Source organism: Enhydra lutris, unplaced genomic scaffold, assembly GCF_002288905.1.
Source record: "Enhydra lutris kenyoni isolate GAN:26980312 unplaced genomic scaffold, ASM228890v2 scaffoldscaffold16, whole genome shotgun sequence".
NCBI classification, from domain to species: domain Eukaryota; kingdom Metazoa; phylum Chordata; class Mammalia; order Carnivora; family Mustelidae; genus Enhydra; species Enhydra lutris.
Window position 1 is genome coordinate 34,442,572 of NW_019154100.1, and position 18,851 is coordinate 34,461,422.

General features: G+C 34.7%; 1 protein-coding gene across 5 annotated transcripts in view; it reads left to right on the plus strand.

Annotated features, from left to right (window-relative positions):
• Positions 1-18,851, plus strand: part of LOC111147230 (septin 7) — a 109,058-nt gene that overhangs the window by 82,741 nt on the left and 7,466 nt on the right. For all 5 annotated transcript variants that reach the window (XM_022503142.1, XM_022503138.1, XM_022503139.1 and 2 more), the window contains exons 8-11: positions 1,371-1,463; positions 2,581-2,677; positions 4,545-4,596; positions 9,512-9,637. In XM_022503142.1, coding sequence (XP_022358850.1) covers positions 1,371-1,463; positions 2,581-2,677; positions 4,545-4,596; positions 9,512-9,637 — 368 coding nt within the window. The remainder of the gene's footprint in view (positions 1-1,370; positions 1,464-2,580; positions 2,678-4,544; positions 4,597-9,511; positions 9,638-18,851) is intronic.

Below are 18,851 nucleotides of genomic sequence, written 5' to 3' on the forward strand. Positions count from 1 at the left end.
TTAGAATGAGTTATTGGGGGCACCTGGGTATCAGCTGGTTGAGTGCCCAACTCTTGATTGTGACCCAGGCCATGATCTCAGGGTCATAAGATGGTGTTCTGGGTCAGGCTCTGCATTGGTCGTGGAACCTGCTTAGGATTCCCCCCCCCCCCCCCCCCCCCCCCCCCCCCGCCACCCAGCTCACTCTCTCTAGAAAAAAAATATATAAAGAGAGAGAAAATCAGTTTGGGACTGTATCCTTACCAATAAGTTTTGTAGATTAAAGTGAGGAATTGGCATTTTTAATATACAGCCTCTGGCTAAGAACCACTGCTCTTAGATCAAGCCACTAGTGTTGCTTTTTTTCCTCCTAGTCATGTATTTGACGCTTCATCATTTATTATGTTTTTCTCTATATAGATACATATCCCAATTGTAAAAGATATGTGGTCCTGTTTTTCTCTGTGGCAGTTTCACCTTTACCTACTTTGTTTAGGGCCCCTTAATGCTGCAGGGACCCCCTGCAGTGATGGTTGTGCTGAAATACCCTTATAGGCAAGGACCTAGTTCTGGGTATATTGGCCGTTGGTTTATTGTGAGTTTGAATAGGGTAGGTAATTGAACATTATTTGGGTGTCTCTGTTCTCTTTAGAATTTGGAGCGATTTGGAATTAGTCTGAAGTAGTTCATTTCTGATGTTACTAATTAGTAGCCTTTTTTCCCCCCCTGCATTTTCCTTATTAGCTCTGGAGCTTCTTAATTTCCAGGACATGTTTTTTCTCTTTGTGTTCTTGCCTGATCTTATATCTGTTACTCCTTGACGTGTATGTGTGTGTGTGTGTGTGTGTGTGTGTGTGTGTGTGTGTGTACACAAATGGACATGCAAGGATATTTTCTGATCAGCATGCCGATTTTTCTTCTGGAGCTGGTGCTGTACTTAGTTTCACTTACATTTGCCAGATTTTACTAAAAATTTAGGTGAGTTGAAGCTATGTTGATTGAGTTGAATAAAACAGTTGGTGAGAGTTCTCTTTAGAGAAAGAAGGTCAATCATTATAAATAATGTAAAACCATTATAGTAGAAATCAACTGGAGAAAGCTGTTTCTGGAATCTTACATCATTTTTAGAACTCTTTTGGTATTATAACCATATAACTTCAATACTTCTGAAATAATCAGATTTTGGAAATAGTATTTATATATCAGCTTCATAGCTAAAAAAAAAGATTAGCATAGTTCTTTGCTTTTAGATTACAGTTTTGCATCACTGAAAAATAGTAAAGGAATTGGAGCTGAGGAATCAGGAATTTAAGGAGAATATAATACAAATAAAGCTAATCTACTAAGTATGTGTGGTGTTCTTTTGCTAATAACTTACTCTTTCATTTTAGATAATGAAAGAAATCCAAGAACATAAAATTAAAATATATGAATTTCCAGAGACAGATGATGAAGAAGAAAATAAGCTTGTTAAAAAGATAAAGGTAGGTTTATTCCCATATATACACTAAAATGTTTTAGGGCCTTAAAACCACTGAAATATCCACAGAAAAGATAAAAAAAAAAATCAGTTGTTTTAAGTAGTTGGCTTACAAAATGAATTAGGGAGATTATTCACTATTGAATTCAACTTTTCAATTAACTTTGTTGATTGGCTGTTATATGTAATAAGAGGTGTAGAATAGAGAGATGAATAGCATAATCTCTGTTTTATAATCTCTGTCTTTGATTTTCAGTTAACTGGTTTTATATTATGTAATTTTCCTCCTTAAAAAAATGGGTAATGAGAAGGGAAAGGATTTGTTCCTAAGTACTACTATGCACAATCTTTAAGAGCCAGACAAAAATGTTTTCTTTTGTCTGTGTATCAAAAAAAGCCAAAACTGGTACCAACATAATTTTCCGTTTTTTAATTTATAGTCATTCCTAAGTACTTTGAACCTAAAAATGATGTGTTCATTAATGGCATTATCTAAGCAAATAATTATCTTGGAATAATGAAATACATATATCTGACCAATGAAGAATTTCTATGGTTTTATAAAATAGTTACATATTTTATATATTCTTAAATATTTCTGGAAGCTACAAGAATTTTGAAAGATCGTACTCTGAGTTAGTCTGGATGTACACAAATCCACTCCGCCAGAGCTAGAGTTCCATAGATAAAGTTGTAGTACATATAATCCCTGCTTCCAGGACTGTTAGGGTTGGTTTGTGATCAGATAGGCAGGCTAGTCACAAGCCTCATGTTTTCCCTCTAACTTGCCAATGTGTTTTTTACCCTTTCTAACTTTTCAATATGGGACAGTTTCTTTTGGAGATGATTTTTTAAATAGCTACTTTGATAAAAGGAGTGAGTGCATATGCCTTAGTCTTCTTAAAATTTCAAAGAAAATACAATTTTATTCATTGTTTACATTGATGAGAATACCATGTGATGACAATTTTAATAATAAATAGTAATTGTGAATGGCCTATAAAAGTAAATACAGAAACTGTCAGGGTAATTTTTTTTTTGGTAATGTGTTGAGTCATGTTAACTTCTTTATTCTTGAATTTGTGAGGACTACAGAGATATATTTGAACTTTGTTTTATAGGACCGTTTACCTCTCGCTGTGGTAGGTAGTAATACTATCATTGAAGTTAATGGCAAAAGGGTCAGAGGAAGGCAGTATCCTTGGGGTGTTGCTGAAGGTAAGGTTTTCTTCAGTGAATGGCTTTCTGTAAGATCTCACAAAAGTGATCAAAAGTTTGTATTTCACATTGATATATTCTGGATTTCCAGATAGTTCTGAATTCCTTTTCATTTAGCCTCATATGCGCATAAGTACATTCCAGTTTCTCACAGTTTGTGTTCTACTAAGTCAGGCAAGTAAGTATGTGTTAAATCCCAATTGTAATACTTTCCAAGTCACTTGTCAGTATGCTCTGTCCCATCATTAAATATACTCGTGTTTTCTTGTTTGAAAACATACTTACAATGCAGAAACTCTTTACCTGGGGCCCAAAGGTTGCTGCCAAGGGATCTAATAAATCTTCTGAAATTGAAAATAATTTTTGGAGAAAAGGACTGTCATTTTTATCTGAGTCTCAGATGGGTCTGGGACCCTAAAGAATGAGAACAACTTTCATTTTAAACCAAATCACAACATTCATGATATCCTTTCTTTGGGATAAAAGTCATCTTTTCTTGGCATCACATCTTTATAGTAAAAAAAAATTCAGTGTTAAGAGATACGCTACTAATTTTTAAGGCGTTTTAAATACCAGTAAAATCTTAGTTCATAGCACCAAACCTTAGAAATCTTCTTGGCAATAGACACTTTTCCCCAAATTTGTGTTTATTGTATTGGTGTGACCTAATATTTAATCTTATGTGTTACAGTAACTTGGAACCAAGATTGAGTCATAATTGTTTTATCTACTTGTTGTTATTAGTTTGAAAAATTCTGTAATTTTTAGCAGATTGTTCCAAGTTATATTCCTTATCAGCAGTTTTCCCTATCAGTGAGTGACTGTACTCATTCCCAGCTCTCTGTCATCCTCTGGTAACCTTCAGTTGCTGAGCTGAGCCTTTAGAACCTTTATATTCCTTGAAAATAGGGGCCGATGGAATTGCTTTGTTTGTTTAGTTTTAGTAGCCCCACCCCACCCCCACCAGAATGTTCATACCAGTGATTCATTTTTTAAAAATAAAGAACCTTAAAGTTCTTGACTCATGGCTTTATTTTGGCCACCTTAAGGAGGCTTTTCTAAAGTGATTCTCCCTCACCATAACACTAAGCTTTAATTAATTAATTGATTAATTTAAGATTTTGTTTGTTTATTTGACAGACAGAGATCACAAGTAGGCAGAGAGGCAGGCAGAGAGAGAGAGAGGAGGAAGCAGGCTCCCCGCTGAGCAGAGAGCCCAATGTGGGGCTCAATCCCAGGACCCTGAGATCATGACCTGAGCTGAAGGCAGAGGCTTTAACCCACTGAGCCACTCAGGCGCCCACTAAGCTTTTAAAATACATTTTTTGGAGCACCTGGGTGGCTCAGTGGTTAAACGTCTGCCTTTGGCACAGGTCATGATCCCAGGTCCTGGGAACGAGCCCCACACTGGGCTACCTGCTTAGTGGAGAGCCGCCTTCTCCCTCTCCCTCTGCTGCTCCCCCTGCTTATGCTCACTCCCTCTCTTGTCGTCTCTGTCAAATAAATAAAAAAATCTTTAAAAAGATATATTTTATTGTGGAATAAATACATTCTCTTACAAGTGAATATACAGTCTCCCCTTTCAGAATTTCAAGATTGTTTCTGATGAGCTCATTTATTAGGTTTGTATATTTTATCATTGAGGATTACACTACAATAAATAATATTATAGTACCCTTGTTTGGCATGCCCTTCAGTTAAGTACTATGTTATAGTGTTTAAACTATAATGAAAAGTTTTGATCTAATGAAAAGTTAATGAAATTTTGCATATTCTCTCATTGTTACTCCTACAATATTCTGAGAAATTTCCTTTGAAAAGACTTGGCTTAGTAGAACTAATGTATGTGTTTTGTTTTTTTATATAGTTGAAAATGGTGAACATTGTGATTTTACAATTCTAAGAAATATGTTGATAAGGTAAGTTTGAGCAATGATGAAAACAAGTGTTTTTCTTTCTGAAAATAAAGTTAGAATTAGATTTACTTTTTGACTTCTATAAATATAGCTACTTGAAATTGATACCTTCATTCTAACACTAAGTAAACATTGCTTGGAGATAACTTGAATTATTTTGCAAAGGTTTTAAAGTTGTCAGCAAAAATACAAAATAAGGTGTGTTATTGCTAGAGATGTATGGGAAAATGGGTCTGTTTATTGTTAATAGTAAAAGATAAGGAAAGGAAGAAGCTTTTGCTCTTTCATGTGAAAAATTTAGGAAAACTGTGGAAGGGAAGGCTAGGTTTTGAGTCAAAAGCTAGACTTTGAATGTTAAAAGGTACACAGCCTTGGAGCTGGCAAGAGGGGCAATTTTGTTTCTGGAACACAGTGACCAAAACTGATCTTTCTCCTAGGTGAAAAAACATTACTCCTAAATTATACCTTGTGCAGCTGATGAAAGAGAAGGAAAGCTTGTGAGATGTGAGACTAGGACATTAAGCTAATCCTGATTAGAGGACTGGGACTTGAATTAAAAAAGAAACAGCAAAGAGGAAACCAGAGACATTAGTGGGCAAGAAACAGAAAGGGCATCAAAATGAACTTTAGTGTTTTCGTGTTGAGATAAATTCCTTCCTCTTGCCACCTCATAGCCCTTCCCCCATTGCCCTCCACCCCCATCTTGCTTGCTTCTCCAGGCCTCCACCACATATTCCCTTCAGCCTCCAGTTTCCCAATACACAGGAGTATCTTTATCTGTGTGGAAGTATTAACATGCCTATTGATGATATTTGGAAGTTATGGAACAGTAAGGTTATTCTTACAAGTGAGGGGGTGAATTTAAGTGAGTCAAACTGCTACCTCAAGAGGTATACTAAATATCAGAGTAAATTGTGAAATCAAAGAGATTGCCCTGTTATTAGTCTTTCTTAAAGAAGCTTATAACCAGGTATTTTTGGTAGGAAGTAGATGATAGGCTTGATTCAGCAATTGGGGTTGCCAGGCCTCACACAGTGAGAGAACGGATGCAGACGAAAGGGACGTCATCTGTCTCAGCTTTGAGAATATAGCATTTCATTTTCTATTATGAACTGTTCCCTTTCTCTTCCATTCTTAAGATGTGACTTCAAAAGAACTCATAATTGCGTACAACAATATATATGTAGGGGATGTTTTATGAATATTACTTGTCAGTGCATTCTCTCTCATACTGTTCTTTTCCTCAATTTTAAATCCCCCATGTAGCTTGCCCAGTCCTTGATACAGTGGTATTCTATAACTTTGTCTTGCGTGTTTTTTAAATATGCTGCAACCAATAATTGCCTGCATAGCTAAAATACTGTAGAAGGGAAGGCTAGTTACTGACCCAGAAGCGAGACTTTGAACATTTGAAGGTGCATAGCCTGGCAGCTTGTGAGTAGGACTCACTAGTATAAACGGAGTACAGAGCAAATGGGCCATGCTTGCGGAAGATTAAGCATAGGAAAGCTGCAAGACAGTTGTGCATGTATGAAAATACAAAAAATTCTGAAGTTACATAATAGAAAACAGATATGTGCTATGAAATGAATACTTAGATGTATTAAAAGAATTCAGAGTAAGTGGTATATTTCATGGATTGAGTCATAAAGGATTCATAGAAAAGATGTCAACATAGATTAGGATAAATACAGTTATTCAGTGATGATTGTGAGATTGGGAGTGATCCTGTTTAATATTTTTATTAATGAGTAGGATGAAGACTTTGCTTTCAACTACTTAAGGTAGATGTTTAGATGATTTTACTTAATAAGAAATTTATTTGTTCAATTTGCTGCAGCACATTTGTTTTTCTTTCCTAAAGCATAAATGTTCACTTACGCTAGGTGGTTTTACTTTGCTTCTTCTCACAAGTTTTCATTTATAGTTCTTACATTTAAGTGTGTAAAACATTCTTGAAGAGTATTATAGTCTGAAAAGGAAAAGCTTGGGGCACCTAGGTGTCTCAGTTGGGCATCTGCCTTTGGCTCAGGTCATGATCCCAGGATCTTGGGAGTTAGCCCCACATTGGGCTCTGTGCTCAGGGGAGGGCTCCCTCTCCCTTTTCCCTGTCTCCCACTTTCTGTCTCTCACTCTCTCACAGATAAATAAATAAAGCCTTAAAAGAAAATGAAAAGGTTAAGAATATTTTATCACTTTTTCTTGTAAGTTTGGAGTCGAGGTAAGAAAGATATATATTTAATGTAGCTCATGTCTTTAAAAGCACCTAGTACATATTTAATAAATCCTGAAAGGAAGGAAATAGCAACACCAGTATTCCAGATGTCTATAAATTCTAAGTAATTGAAATCTTACAGATTACAGTTAGGAATAGTGGTTGCTTCTGTGAAAGACCCAAGTTCAGAGAAGTGTCATTTTGCTCATTAAGAGAACCAGCTGTTGTAGACAAACCAAAGAAGACAATGGAAATGAAGAAAACTTGATACAGATATTTTCAAGGTGTGGTGATGGACAGTGTAGAAATCAAATAGAGAAAGAAAACAAAAGGAGAGAAGAGAGAGGGCTATGATATCAGCAGGGGGACGTGGAAAAGACAAATAAGTTCCTGAAACTGGAGAAAACTATTGGTAATTACTGATTTTAAGAATGGAGGACTGAGGGGTGCCTGGATGGGTCAGTGGGTTAGGCCTCTTCCTTCGGCTCAGGTTATGATCTCAGGGTCCTGGGATTGAGCCCCGCATTGGGCTCTCTGCTCGACAGGGAGCCTGCTTCCCCCTCTCTCTGCCTACTTGTGATCTCTGTCAAATAAATAAATAAAATCTTAAAAAAAGAAAAAAAAAAAGAGTGGAGGACTTAGTCAAATCTTAAAAAAATAAAGTGAAGCATGTTAAATAAGTGGAAATAGAGCAAAATAATTAGAAGTAGGTAATTCTAAAGGGTATTTTAGTGAAAGGAAAAAAATCTTTCATTGTCTGAAATGTTAGATGGCATTAACAAAAGTTGCTTAAACAATGAGTAAGTCCACCTTATTTTTATTTCATGCATCTTATATTTCAGCTATTAAATGCTCCACCTCAGGTCCTTTAGTGATTTTTCAGTGATTCATTGTTGAGGTAATCTATATGTAAAATTACAAAATACTTAATTTATACTTATACAGTTATTGTTTTTATTCTCTACTTAGAGAAGGTGGTAACAGTAATTTATTCCAGAAAATCAAATATTTATCTTACCTCAGCTTTAATACTTCATTACTGGTTAAGGACCCATTTTTTTTTTTTAAGATTTTTTCTTTTTTAAATTTATTTATTTGACAGGGCATAAGTAGGCAGAGCATCAGGCAAAGGGAGAGGGAGAAGCACACTGAGCAGAGAGCCTGATGAGGGGCTCAATCCCAGGATCCTGGGATCATGACTTCAGCTGATAATGGTAGATGCTTAACCAACTGAACCACCCCGGTGCCCCTTAAGGGCCTATTATGTGCTATCTGTATCAAGAATACAAGAAGTGATGGCAAAAATGCTTCTTATAAAAGGGAGCTTACAGTAAAACTTAAGAGGTTTTATGACCCTAACCCAAAAAATGGCTGACAACCAAGGAGAAAATTGTCACGGATTAGAGTGACTTGATTTCAAGGCTGGAAAGAGAGCTTTCAAAGTAATGGCACTCTTAAGTTTGAAGAGTCAGTGACAAATTAGCATGAGCTATTCAGTCTCAGCCAGGTGGATATGCTAGGAATAAGGAGCTGCCTGACTTGACTGAAGTGGAAAGAAATAGTGGCCATGGAGAAGATAAATTCATCAAGGAACAGAGCATAAATGAACATGAGACTTGTTGGAAACCCCGGACTTAAAGTACTCCATCGGATGAGTCAACTATCAGAGAACTGCTTGAAATTGTCTATTAATAGGAGATAAATTAGAGTAATTGAAAATCACATTCTGTTCACAAAGGGAAAGTAATAGTAAATGTTTTCTGGATATCAGAGAGAGTAAAAACACAGCACACTTCAGGGCGCCTGGGTGGCTCAGTCAGGTAAGTGTCCGTCTGACTCCATCTCAGCTCAGGTCTAAATCTCAGGGTCATGAGTTCAAGCCCTGTGCTGGGCTCCACATTGAGTGTGAAGCCTACTTTAAAACAAACAAGCAAACAAAAAGAAACAGTACACTTTTTTGTTTGTTTTCTGTAAGGGAGGTGGAGGATGGTGGAGGCAGGCATGGATGATATGAGAAAAGGGAGAATCAGACAATACAGAGTACTGCCCCTCCAGGTGTGTCCTTTCCCTGATTTGGTAAAGGATATCATAGAGCAGCTCAGAGTGTCTTTAGCTTCTAGAATCTTCAGGGAATGAGGAAATTGTCTCATGTTTTATGTTATTTATTTCATATATGTGTTGATTTTATATGTGATAGAAATACATGAGTAAAATTCATTTCACTGAACAGTTTAAAGAAACAGATTTACTTTAAATTATTTTCCTCAGTTTGAATTCAACTTGTTATGTAATCTAAAGTGTTCCTATGTGTTACCTTAGTTAAAAACTCAACTAATAATAAAGACAACCAGTTTCTTATAGGTTTTAAGAGTTTCGGCAAGAGCTAATCTCCTTTCTCTAGTAAAATAAAATATATACTATATACTATAAATACTTTTCTGAGGAAATGCCATCCTTTAGTAACTGCTTTGAGAAGATTTAGAACTCTTAAAATCTCATTTGGAACCTGACTATCCATTGGTTTCAAGTTTAGCATGTTGTATCTTGCTCTGACTTGAGCGTAAATGAAGACAGGAATTCTCTTCCTTAAGAATAGTCTTTTGCTTGTTTTAAGTCTAGAAGTTTTGTTTTGATAAAGTTTTGAATTAAATCAGAGCTTTTTTCATAGAAGCAAACTGTTCATATGTTATTTATTTATGACAGAACACACATGCAGGACTTGAAAGATGTCACTAATAATGTCCACTATGAGAACTACCGGAGCAGAAAACTGGCAGCTGTGACTTATAATGGAGTTGATAATAACAAGAATAAAGGGCAGCTTACCAAGTAAGTATACATTATGTCCTCCAGAAAAGGTATCATTTATGTAGTAATCATATTGTTTCATCTTCATCAAATTCTTCTTGGCTACTCAATAGGAAATTGGGACAATATTCTTTATGCACAATAGCTGAAATTTATTATTGTTAAGCTTTGTTTTGGCAGTTTTATATTTTACTGTTTGCCACAGGAAGTGTTTTATTACCTTGTTCCTTAGGTGAAAGAGCCATGAATTCTCTTCTGGTCATTTGCCATCATGTTTGTACACCACACATTTAATAGATCCCCAATTAGAAATCAAATGGCTCCTTTTGCAAATACATTTTTAAAGTTTTTATTTTATTTCCAATTAGTTAACATACAGTGTTATATTCATGTCAGATGTCCAATACAGTGATTCAACAATCGCATGCATCACCCGGTGTTATCATGAAAAGTGCACTCCTTAATCCCCATCACCTATTTCACCCAACCCCCCACTCACCTCTCCTCTGGTAAACCATCAGTTTGTTCTCTGTAGTTTAGAGTTTGTTGCTTGGTTTATCTCTCTCAATCTCTCTTTTATTGTCTTTTTCCCTTTGCTCATTTGTTTTGTTTCTTAAGTTCTGCATATGAGTGACATCATGAGGTATTTGTCTTTCTCTGACTGACTGACTTTGCTTAGCATTATATCCTCTAGCTCCATCTCTACTGTTGCAAATGGCAAAATTCCATTCTTTTATGACTGAATAATATACCCCTAAATATATTTTTTATCCATTCATTTGTATGTATTACAATGGACATGGATGTCCATCTATGGATGGACACTTGGGCTGCTTCAATATCTTGGCTGTTGTAGATAATGCTGGTATAAATGTAGGGGTGCAAGTACACTTTTTTTTTTTTTTTTTAAGGGAAGAGAACGGTTACAACCTAGATCTCTTAACCCATTTTACTTTTAAGATGAACATTCTATACACTCTTTAAGGAGACTAAATACAGAGCTTTTACCTTTTATTATGTCTGTTTTGAATAAACCATTTTAGTAGCAGAGTTTTCAGTAACATTGTATAGAAACAAGGGACAGGACCAAACAAAAGCAATATTTAGGTGACTGTAGTCTTGGTTACCTTTTCCATTCCTATTCTGTATTTCTAGGGAGTAAATTAGCTTGAGTTTAGATTTCTTCTCTTGGTTGTTAAGGTAGGGTGAGTGACTGACAAGTGTGTAGCTTTACCCTCCTAAGCTAGTATATATATCAAGCTATGGTGGTTTATGGTGGGGTAGGAAAATGAGATGTGTGAGGAGGGCTGTGAGTAGGCCTGTATAATTCTTGGTAACAGTACCTGTGCTCCATTTTTCCTTTATTAGGGACTGTTAAAGATCATAAGTGTTATGCAGACCATTTTAACAATGTGTGTACGTTTGTAGCCAGATGTTATCTACTATTAGAGGATAATCCTGAAGGATCCTCTGTACAAATAATGAAGAGGGCAAGTTTTGTAAAGTAGCAGTATAGTATCGTGTTTTATAGTGGTCAGCATTCCTTATAATGGAAAAGAAGAGTGTTCCTTTTTTCTTTTTCAGTTATGTCTCCACAATGGCTCAGATTCCAGAAGAAAGCAAACAAAGCATTAAGAGTGACTGGCAGTCACAAACAGTTCTCTTTTAAAACTGATCTTAGATCTAATTCTATGTTTATTTCCTTCTATATTTTTCTAATGATATTGGAGTCATAGACTCTTTGAATTAGATTTCTTCTCATACTGTTACTTAACTTTGAATTTCTCCATATGTTATTAACATGCTTATATTTGAGGAACTTTACTGATCAATTCCTAAGTTTTCTGGTTTCAATGATCTGCAAGAGATTCTGATTTAGTAGATGTGGGATGGACCTGAGAGCTTGCATTTTTAATAAGCACCCTGTAACAGTTTTTGGTTTTGATACAGGTGATTCGTCAGTGTATGCTTTGCAAAATGCTTACTTTTACGAATTTGTTACTGCTGTTTTAAAAACTTATTTGGTTAATATTTCAACAATGTGTTTATATTTAAAATACAAGATTCTATTTGAAGTAAGCTCAGTGCATGAGTAAAGGACTTTTATCTGTTTCTTTTTAGCAAAATTTATATCAGACAACTTTATTTAGCACAAAAACATAAGGATCCATCATAGTAAATATTGTTCATAATTTCCTAATCCATTTTAAATGCATTTCACTAGCTTACAGACTTTTTAACTGTTTAGAAGAAAAACATGAGTGGTTAAAGCCACCAGTAATTTTTATATGTGAAAAGGAAATGTGTACTGTCAGTTCCTATTATTCATTAAATGTGTGCAGTTAATGTTTGATTTTTTTCCTTCTACACATTTTTTCATGTCCTACAAATAATTATTTGTTTCCATATTTCAAATATAAGGCTTTTAAAATAGTGCTATTGCGGTATTTCTGCTATTGGATTCAGAGAAAAATAGTAAACCATACAGTGTTGTTGAAAATTCTTTTGAATAGGGCGCCTGGGTGGCTCAGTGGGTTAATAAGCCTCTGCCTTCTGCTCAGATCATGATCCCAGGGTCCTGGGATCGAGCCCCACGTCAGGCTCTCTGCTCGGTAGGGAGCCTGCTTCCTCCTCTCTCTCTGCCTGCCTCTCTGCCTACTTGTGATCTCTCTCCCTCTGTCAAGTAAATAAATAAAATCTTTAAAAAAAAAATTCTTTTGAATAAATAGAATTCCAGTGTGGTTTACTTGAGTTAAACTATATAACCCAGGTAGAAATGTAAAAAATAGAATACTATTGGAAATGTGTTTCTTAATGAGATGAATCATGTTCAGACTTTGTCTATGAAAATGATGAAAATGTTTATACTGCTAAAAAGCAAATTGCTCTAGGAGTTAGTATATTATTTTGTGTTAATAGTAAGTAGAAAATTATCTTTAAAGATTGAACCAAATGGAGAATGGCATGATTAGAATAGATATTGATATGATTTATTACATTAGCTTTTTACTACTTTATTGAATAACTCGCTGAATCTGGAAGAAGTCACTTGGAAGTTTTATCTGTTGATTGTATCTTATATTATCTTGAAAATGTTAGCAATTTCATAAAGCATTTCAGCTGAATTTTTTGTTGTTTAAATCAGTATCAACAACTTAAGGTGCTTTAGCTGATGTTAAAGTGCTACAAGCTTAGGATTCATCCCTGAGTAACTGAAAAGAATGGCAATTATTTAAATATGTGATAAAAATAAATGTGAGTTTAGGCTTCTTAGTGATATTCTAGTTGTATTGCTCTCAAGGGACTCTTCCCTCCATAGCAATGTGTCCTTTGATAATTTTGACAGGGACAGGTTGAGGTTGTTGGGGGGTTTGGAATGGAAGAGGCAGGGTCATTAAACAAAAATTGCCACTTGTCCAGCCACCTCCCTCTACTATGAATCTGAGCTCAGAACATCCCTGCATGGACCCAAATACTGCATTTCTTATATCACAGGTAGCCCTTAATAGAAGCATGTTTAATATTGGGAGATACAGACACACTGTGGGATTATATTATAGTACTTTGATTAATCACTGAAGCAGATTGCTCTCCTGTCACCTGGAGGTTTTCACACCTTCAGATACACCTGGCACAGTGCATCTCAGATAAGGGCTGGTTAGGAGGGAGTAGGTCTTCCTTCTGTAAAGTGAGAAATGGGCTTTCTGTAACTTGGAAATTTTCAGGCAGATCACTTTAGGCAAGACTTTGTATGGAAGTTGAGGATCTGGAAATTGAGTCTCTTAAAATTGCACAGGCTTAAGTAACTCTTGGAATACTTGGTATAAATAGAGACCTCAGTTTGAAGACCACTGACCTAGACAATCTCTGGTCCTTAAAAAAGAAAGGTGGTCATTTTATCACTTTGTGTGGTCTCTAAATAGCATCTGCAGGCAATTTGAGGAAGAAATAAAATTGATCATAAGGTCATTTATCTACTGATTGCTAGTGGACCTGTTTTTTAAATTGCCCTCATCTAATATTTATACATATACAAATCCTTTAACAATTTAGTTTTATTAATCTTTGTATGGCTGTTTATACTCTACAAAGTGTTAATCACAATTAAGCACTAGGTAGTAAACTAGGTCAATGAATCTTTTTATTTTTTTAAAAGATTTTATTTATTTATTAGAGAGATTGAGAGAACGAATGGCAGGGGAAAAGGGAGAAGCAGACTCCCCACAGAGCAGGGAGCCTGATTGCAGGAGTTGATCCCAGCACTCTGAGATCATGGCCTGAGCTGAAGGCAGACACTTAACCAACTGAGCCACCCAGTCACTCCATTAATGAATCTTAAATTTAATTTTTTGAGGCAGTTTTGGATGGACTGTAGAATAAACTGAATAGTGGGTAAAGATATTTGGTTTGTATATCTGAAAATGTACCTTTCTGTTAGGTTAGTGGTCCTAGAATGATTTTATTGTGGAAGGATGCTAAAATAAGATTTAGACATCACATTGTACATCTTAAATTTATACAGTATTATATATCAGTTATATCTCAGTAAAGCTGGAAAGAAACCAAGGAGCAGATTTGGTAAAAATCTGGAAAGTAGCTGAGTTTATCTCATCAAATACTAATTTGCCTCAAGGCCAAATCTGGAAGATGGCATTTTTCTAGCAGCTATTCAGGTATTGTCTGTATCTGGCAAAGAAAATATCAAGTCACCAATTTAAATACTTGTTAAATCTTCAGGGAGTGTGTATCTTGTATCTTGTGTATCCCTGACTAGAGAGTATGGAGGGTGGTAGGCAATTGGAAGTAAAGAAAGGGAGGTGAAGTTCCAGGTCAAAGAAGATTCAACAAGGGGTTGTAAAGGAAAAGGAAGAAGAATTAGCAATATCCAGATGGTAGATCTCTTAAAGGAAGGTGACCCTCCAATAAGGGGAAGGTTAACTTACTATTATTTATTTATTTATTTAGTATTGGTATTGATAAACCTGCTTCTTCAAGTTCTTCCTTCCGTGGTCTTCTTTTGTATTTTTTACTTAAAATCACATTTGATTGGCGACTCTTTTATGAACTGTTGTCTATCATTGGCACCAGTCATGACAGTTGGTGTCTTGTTCCAAGTTGGGCATACCCTGTTACCTCTTTCCCATATGTTATTTTTCTTTTTTGTATAGTTTTCTCCATTTGTAAGCTTGGGGAAACTTTTGTGGATAACAGATTCCTAGAAATGACTGAAAATACAGGTTTCCAAAAGCTGATTCTCTGCACTCTTTTGGTAAAATACAGTTTTCATTGAAAGAGAAATAAAGACAATTTTCTGAAATTTTCCGAAGTTTTTTCAAAAAATTATATTTATTCAATTGTATCTTTTACTGTTTGTTAAAGTGTCCTTTCATGAAAATATAATGAGTATTGTTTTATGTTTGGCTCTAATGCTTTCACTTGGCAAAATGAAGTGTTGGTATTTTTTCTCAAAATTTCGGAAATTTTTATTGCTCTTTGAAATCTAAGTGAAATTCCTTTGAAAATTTTTGTATGAAAGTTGCTACATGTCTGTGTACATAGTGGCCTTACTAACCATTGGAGAAAAAGTATGTGAATGTGTTTGTTTAATGTGTTCTTCAGGAAAGACCACACATAATCTAAGTGAAATGTGGTTGTCTTCTGTTATACTTAAAATGTGGGTTGTATAATACAACCTCTGTTAGAACCTTACTAGGTCAGCCTTGTGTGGTCCTTATTGTGATTTTGCTATTTGTCACATGAAAGGGTGAGTCATCTGGTGGCTTTCAGGAACTATAACCCTTTAAAGTGATCCCTAGAAGGAGTTATGTTAAATCTTTGTGGATTTAGCGAGATATGCAGGTTATGTTACACCTTTTTGTTTCCTTTTATTCTTTTACCAGGCCTTTTCATTTCTTTGGCAGAGTTGTTTTAAATTTCTCAGAGAAATTTAAGTGTATAAGCTTTAGCCTATCTATGTGTGTAAAGAAGTTTCCATTAAAAAGCAGTTAGGCTATAATATAATTAAATGCTTTTTGCAGCCGTCTAGTAAAAAGTTTTATTTGGAAAAAAATGTTTAATGTGATGAAAAAAATGACCCTTCTTTGTGTTTTCTACATTGTAAGCGTAAATTTGTATTACAGTTTTTTAAATAACACTTTAATAAAGATGACTAGAAGTGAGGGGCTAATTTAAAAATTAAAGGGATTTGAAAGATGTTTACTGGTGAGAGGCTTCAAAAAATCCATTTTAAACATATATATATATATATATATGACTATCTTTTTTAAACACTGGAATATCATTTCATTTGGTCAGGAGTCAAATAGTTTGACAAGGCTGAACAACTTAAAGTATCTCAATATGAAATTCTGCAAAACTTTTTTGAAAGTACACATATTTAAATAGGTCTAGAAATCTGAGCAGGCTGTCAGAAGATAATTGCACAGCATTTTATTTTCATAATGATTTGGTATAGTAATTACTAATAGAATTTTGGGAAAGAAATTAATTAGCTTTAATAAATTTTGCCATACTCAGTGGGTCAAAGCCTCTGCCTTCGGCTTAGGTCATGATCCCAGGGTCCTGGGATCGAGACCCTCATCAGGCTCTCTGCTCAGCAGGGGGCCTGCTTCCTCCTCTCTCTCTGCCTACTTGTGATCTCTGTCTGTCAGATGAATAAATAAAATCTTTAATAAATAAATAAATAAATAAATAAATTTTGCCATAAACAATTTTTTAGGGCACAGACCTTAATTACTCAATTGTAAAATCTCTGAATTTGCTTTTAATTATTGCTTTTAGTGTGGTTTACTGTAAGTGTTCTAAGTCTCTCTTTTTTGTTCTCTTAGATATGATACAGTTGAAGGCATGTAAGTCTTTGTTTCCCAAAGACTTACGCAGGTTTATGATGTAGAGATTTTTAATATTTAAATTTTGAATTTAAAAGCAAATTTCAAAACATAGCCTATTGTCTGGAGTCTTCTATTTTCTTGGAGTTCTTTAAATAAAAATCAAGATGACAGTGTTTACTTTTGGTTAGTTGGTGCCCTTTTCATGTGCAAGTTATATGATAAATTCTTTATATTTAAATGATTGCCTCCTCCTTCCAAGGATAAAATTAAATAAACATTTTATAGAGTATTATAAGTAAGAATATAAAATTTTAAGATCACTCTGAAATTCTCTTTAATATATTTACAGTTTCAAGCTACGTTTTCAAATTGCAACAATATTATTGGATAATCTCTCTTGCTTAAACATACATACTCAACACTGTCAACTGAAAAAATAGTTATTAGATTATTTCTTTTCTAGAGTTTAAAATGTTTTGAGGGGTGGGAGAAGTAAGGTTTATAAAAGACTCTTTCAAAGTCTAACAAAAGCTTTGGACCTTCTCACCAGAAAAATGCTTGCATGGACACACAGATTTGGTATGTCATTTCAGGGGATTCATTCAGAGTTCTGCCAAAGAGATCGGAAGCCCCTATATTAAAAACATCTGCCATAAAGATGAGAACTATGTTATGAGGAAGGCCCCTAACTTTTAATGAAATAATGATGTTTATATTTAAAAGTTTATTTTAGTTGACCTCACTTTTTGAATGCAGATTTTTGTTTTAAGTTAATATTTGGTTTAGTTTCATTTTCAGAACCTCTGATTAATTGCTTAATTGTTAAAATATACTGCAGGTTTGTAAGTTGACTTTTGGTGAAGAAATATCCTTTAGTTAACATTTTATTCAAATTTACACTAATTGCAAATACAGATCTTGATCACAGTAGTACTTAATGTCTTTGTCCTCCCTTTTTGCTAAGAAAAATCAGTAGCCAATGTTCTGTCCTGTTGCTCTTATTTAATATATCCCATCTGGCTCTCTAGTCCTCCTCCTTGATACAGAAGAAGCGTGCTGTAAAAATACTTAGCTACAATAAAGGAAAAAAGAATACTCAGCCTCATTAGGAGAGAAGTCTACCATAATCAAAGTATGTCACCTCAGGATTAAAGTGACTAACCTTAGAAGTTATAGGTGAAATCCAAGGCCTGATTTTGTTTCCGTTTGTAAGCCATGATTTAATTTCTTAAAGTGCTTTACTGAGATAAAATTCACCAATTTAAAATGTGCAATTCAGTGGTCCCATCAGTGGTCAAAGCCTGTTGATGTGAAGGCAAAATGAATATGTTTATCAACAAAGTCAGAAGAGGGCATGTCTCTTTTAAGTTGTCTTAGGTGTTGAATAGTTTTCAAAGATCCTTAGGGAGCACAGGTTTCTTTCCTCCGTGGGACTATAGTGAATTACTGATACTTTGGCATTCACTTTTGTTTCTTTAAGTATACTAGCCTTAAAATAAAACTAGTTTGGAATATTTTTCAACATGAAAATTTTGATCGAAATTGTACAGAGATTTCAGGGCACCTGGTTGGCTCTGTTGTTAAGTGTCTGCCTTCAGCTGAGGTCATGATCCCCGGGTCCTGGGATAGAGCCCCACATTGGGCTCCCTACTAAGTGGGAAGCCTGCTTCTCCCTCTCCCACTCCCCCTGCTTTTGTTCCCTCTCTTGCTGTGTCTCTCTCTATCAAATAAATAAATAAAATAAAATAAAATAAAAAAACAGAAACAAAATTTTGCAGAGATTTGAGCCTGTGAAATTTAATGTCAGTAGAGTGAAATACTTCATTTAACTATGTTTATGTCTGTTTTCTGGCATTTCAGAAATAATTATCAGCATATTTATTTGCTTCTGATTCTCTCTCTTATATATCATCTGTGTATGTGTTTTATCACCAAATATCTTTTTAAAATAAAACAAAAAGGACAATGAAATATTTGAGTTAGGTGGAATGAATTTCATGAGCAGTGAAATTACCGTAAATGGCCTGGAAATTCTGCATACCTAAATGAAAAACTTTCTAGGGATTGATTGGTAGGTAGTATTTCCAACATGGTAATTCAGTTACTAAAATAAGTTTGATAATGAATCTTGGAACACTGAAAAAATAAAATAAATAAAAATAAGTTTGAATTAGTGTTAATTAACTTATAATTGTGATGTCAGTAGTTGTTACAAAAGAGATTATAACACTTAGAAATTTATAGAGCTAAAAATAGTCTACATGTATTAACTTCATTAGCTTGGTTCCTTTTTTCATATTAAGATTTTCATATTAAAATTTTGTTTAAAGTGCAAAATTAAATGATTTTCTTCTCATTTTCCATTTTGTGAGTTTAATTTGGAA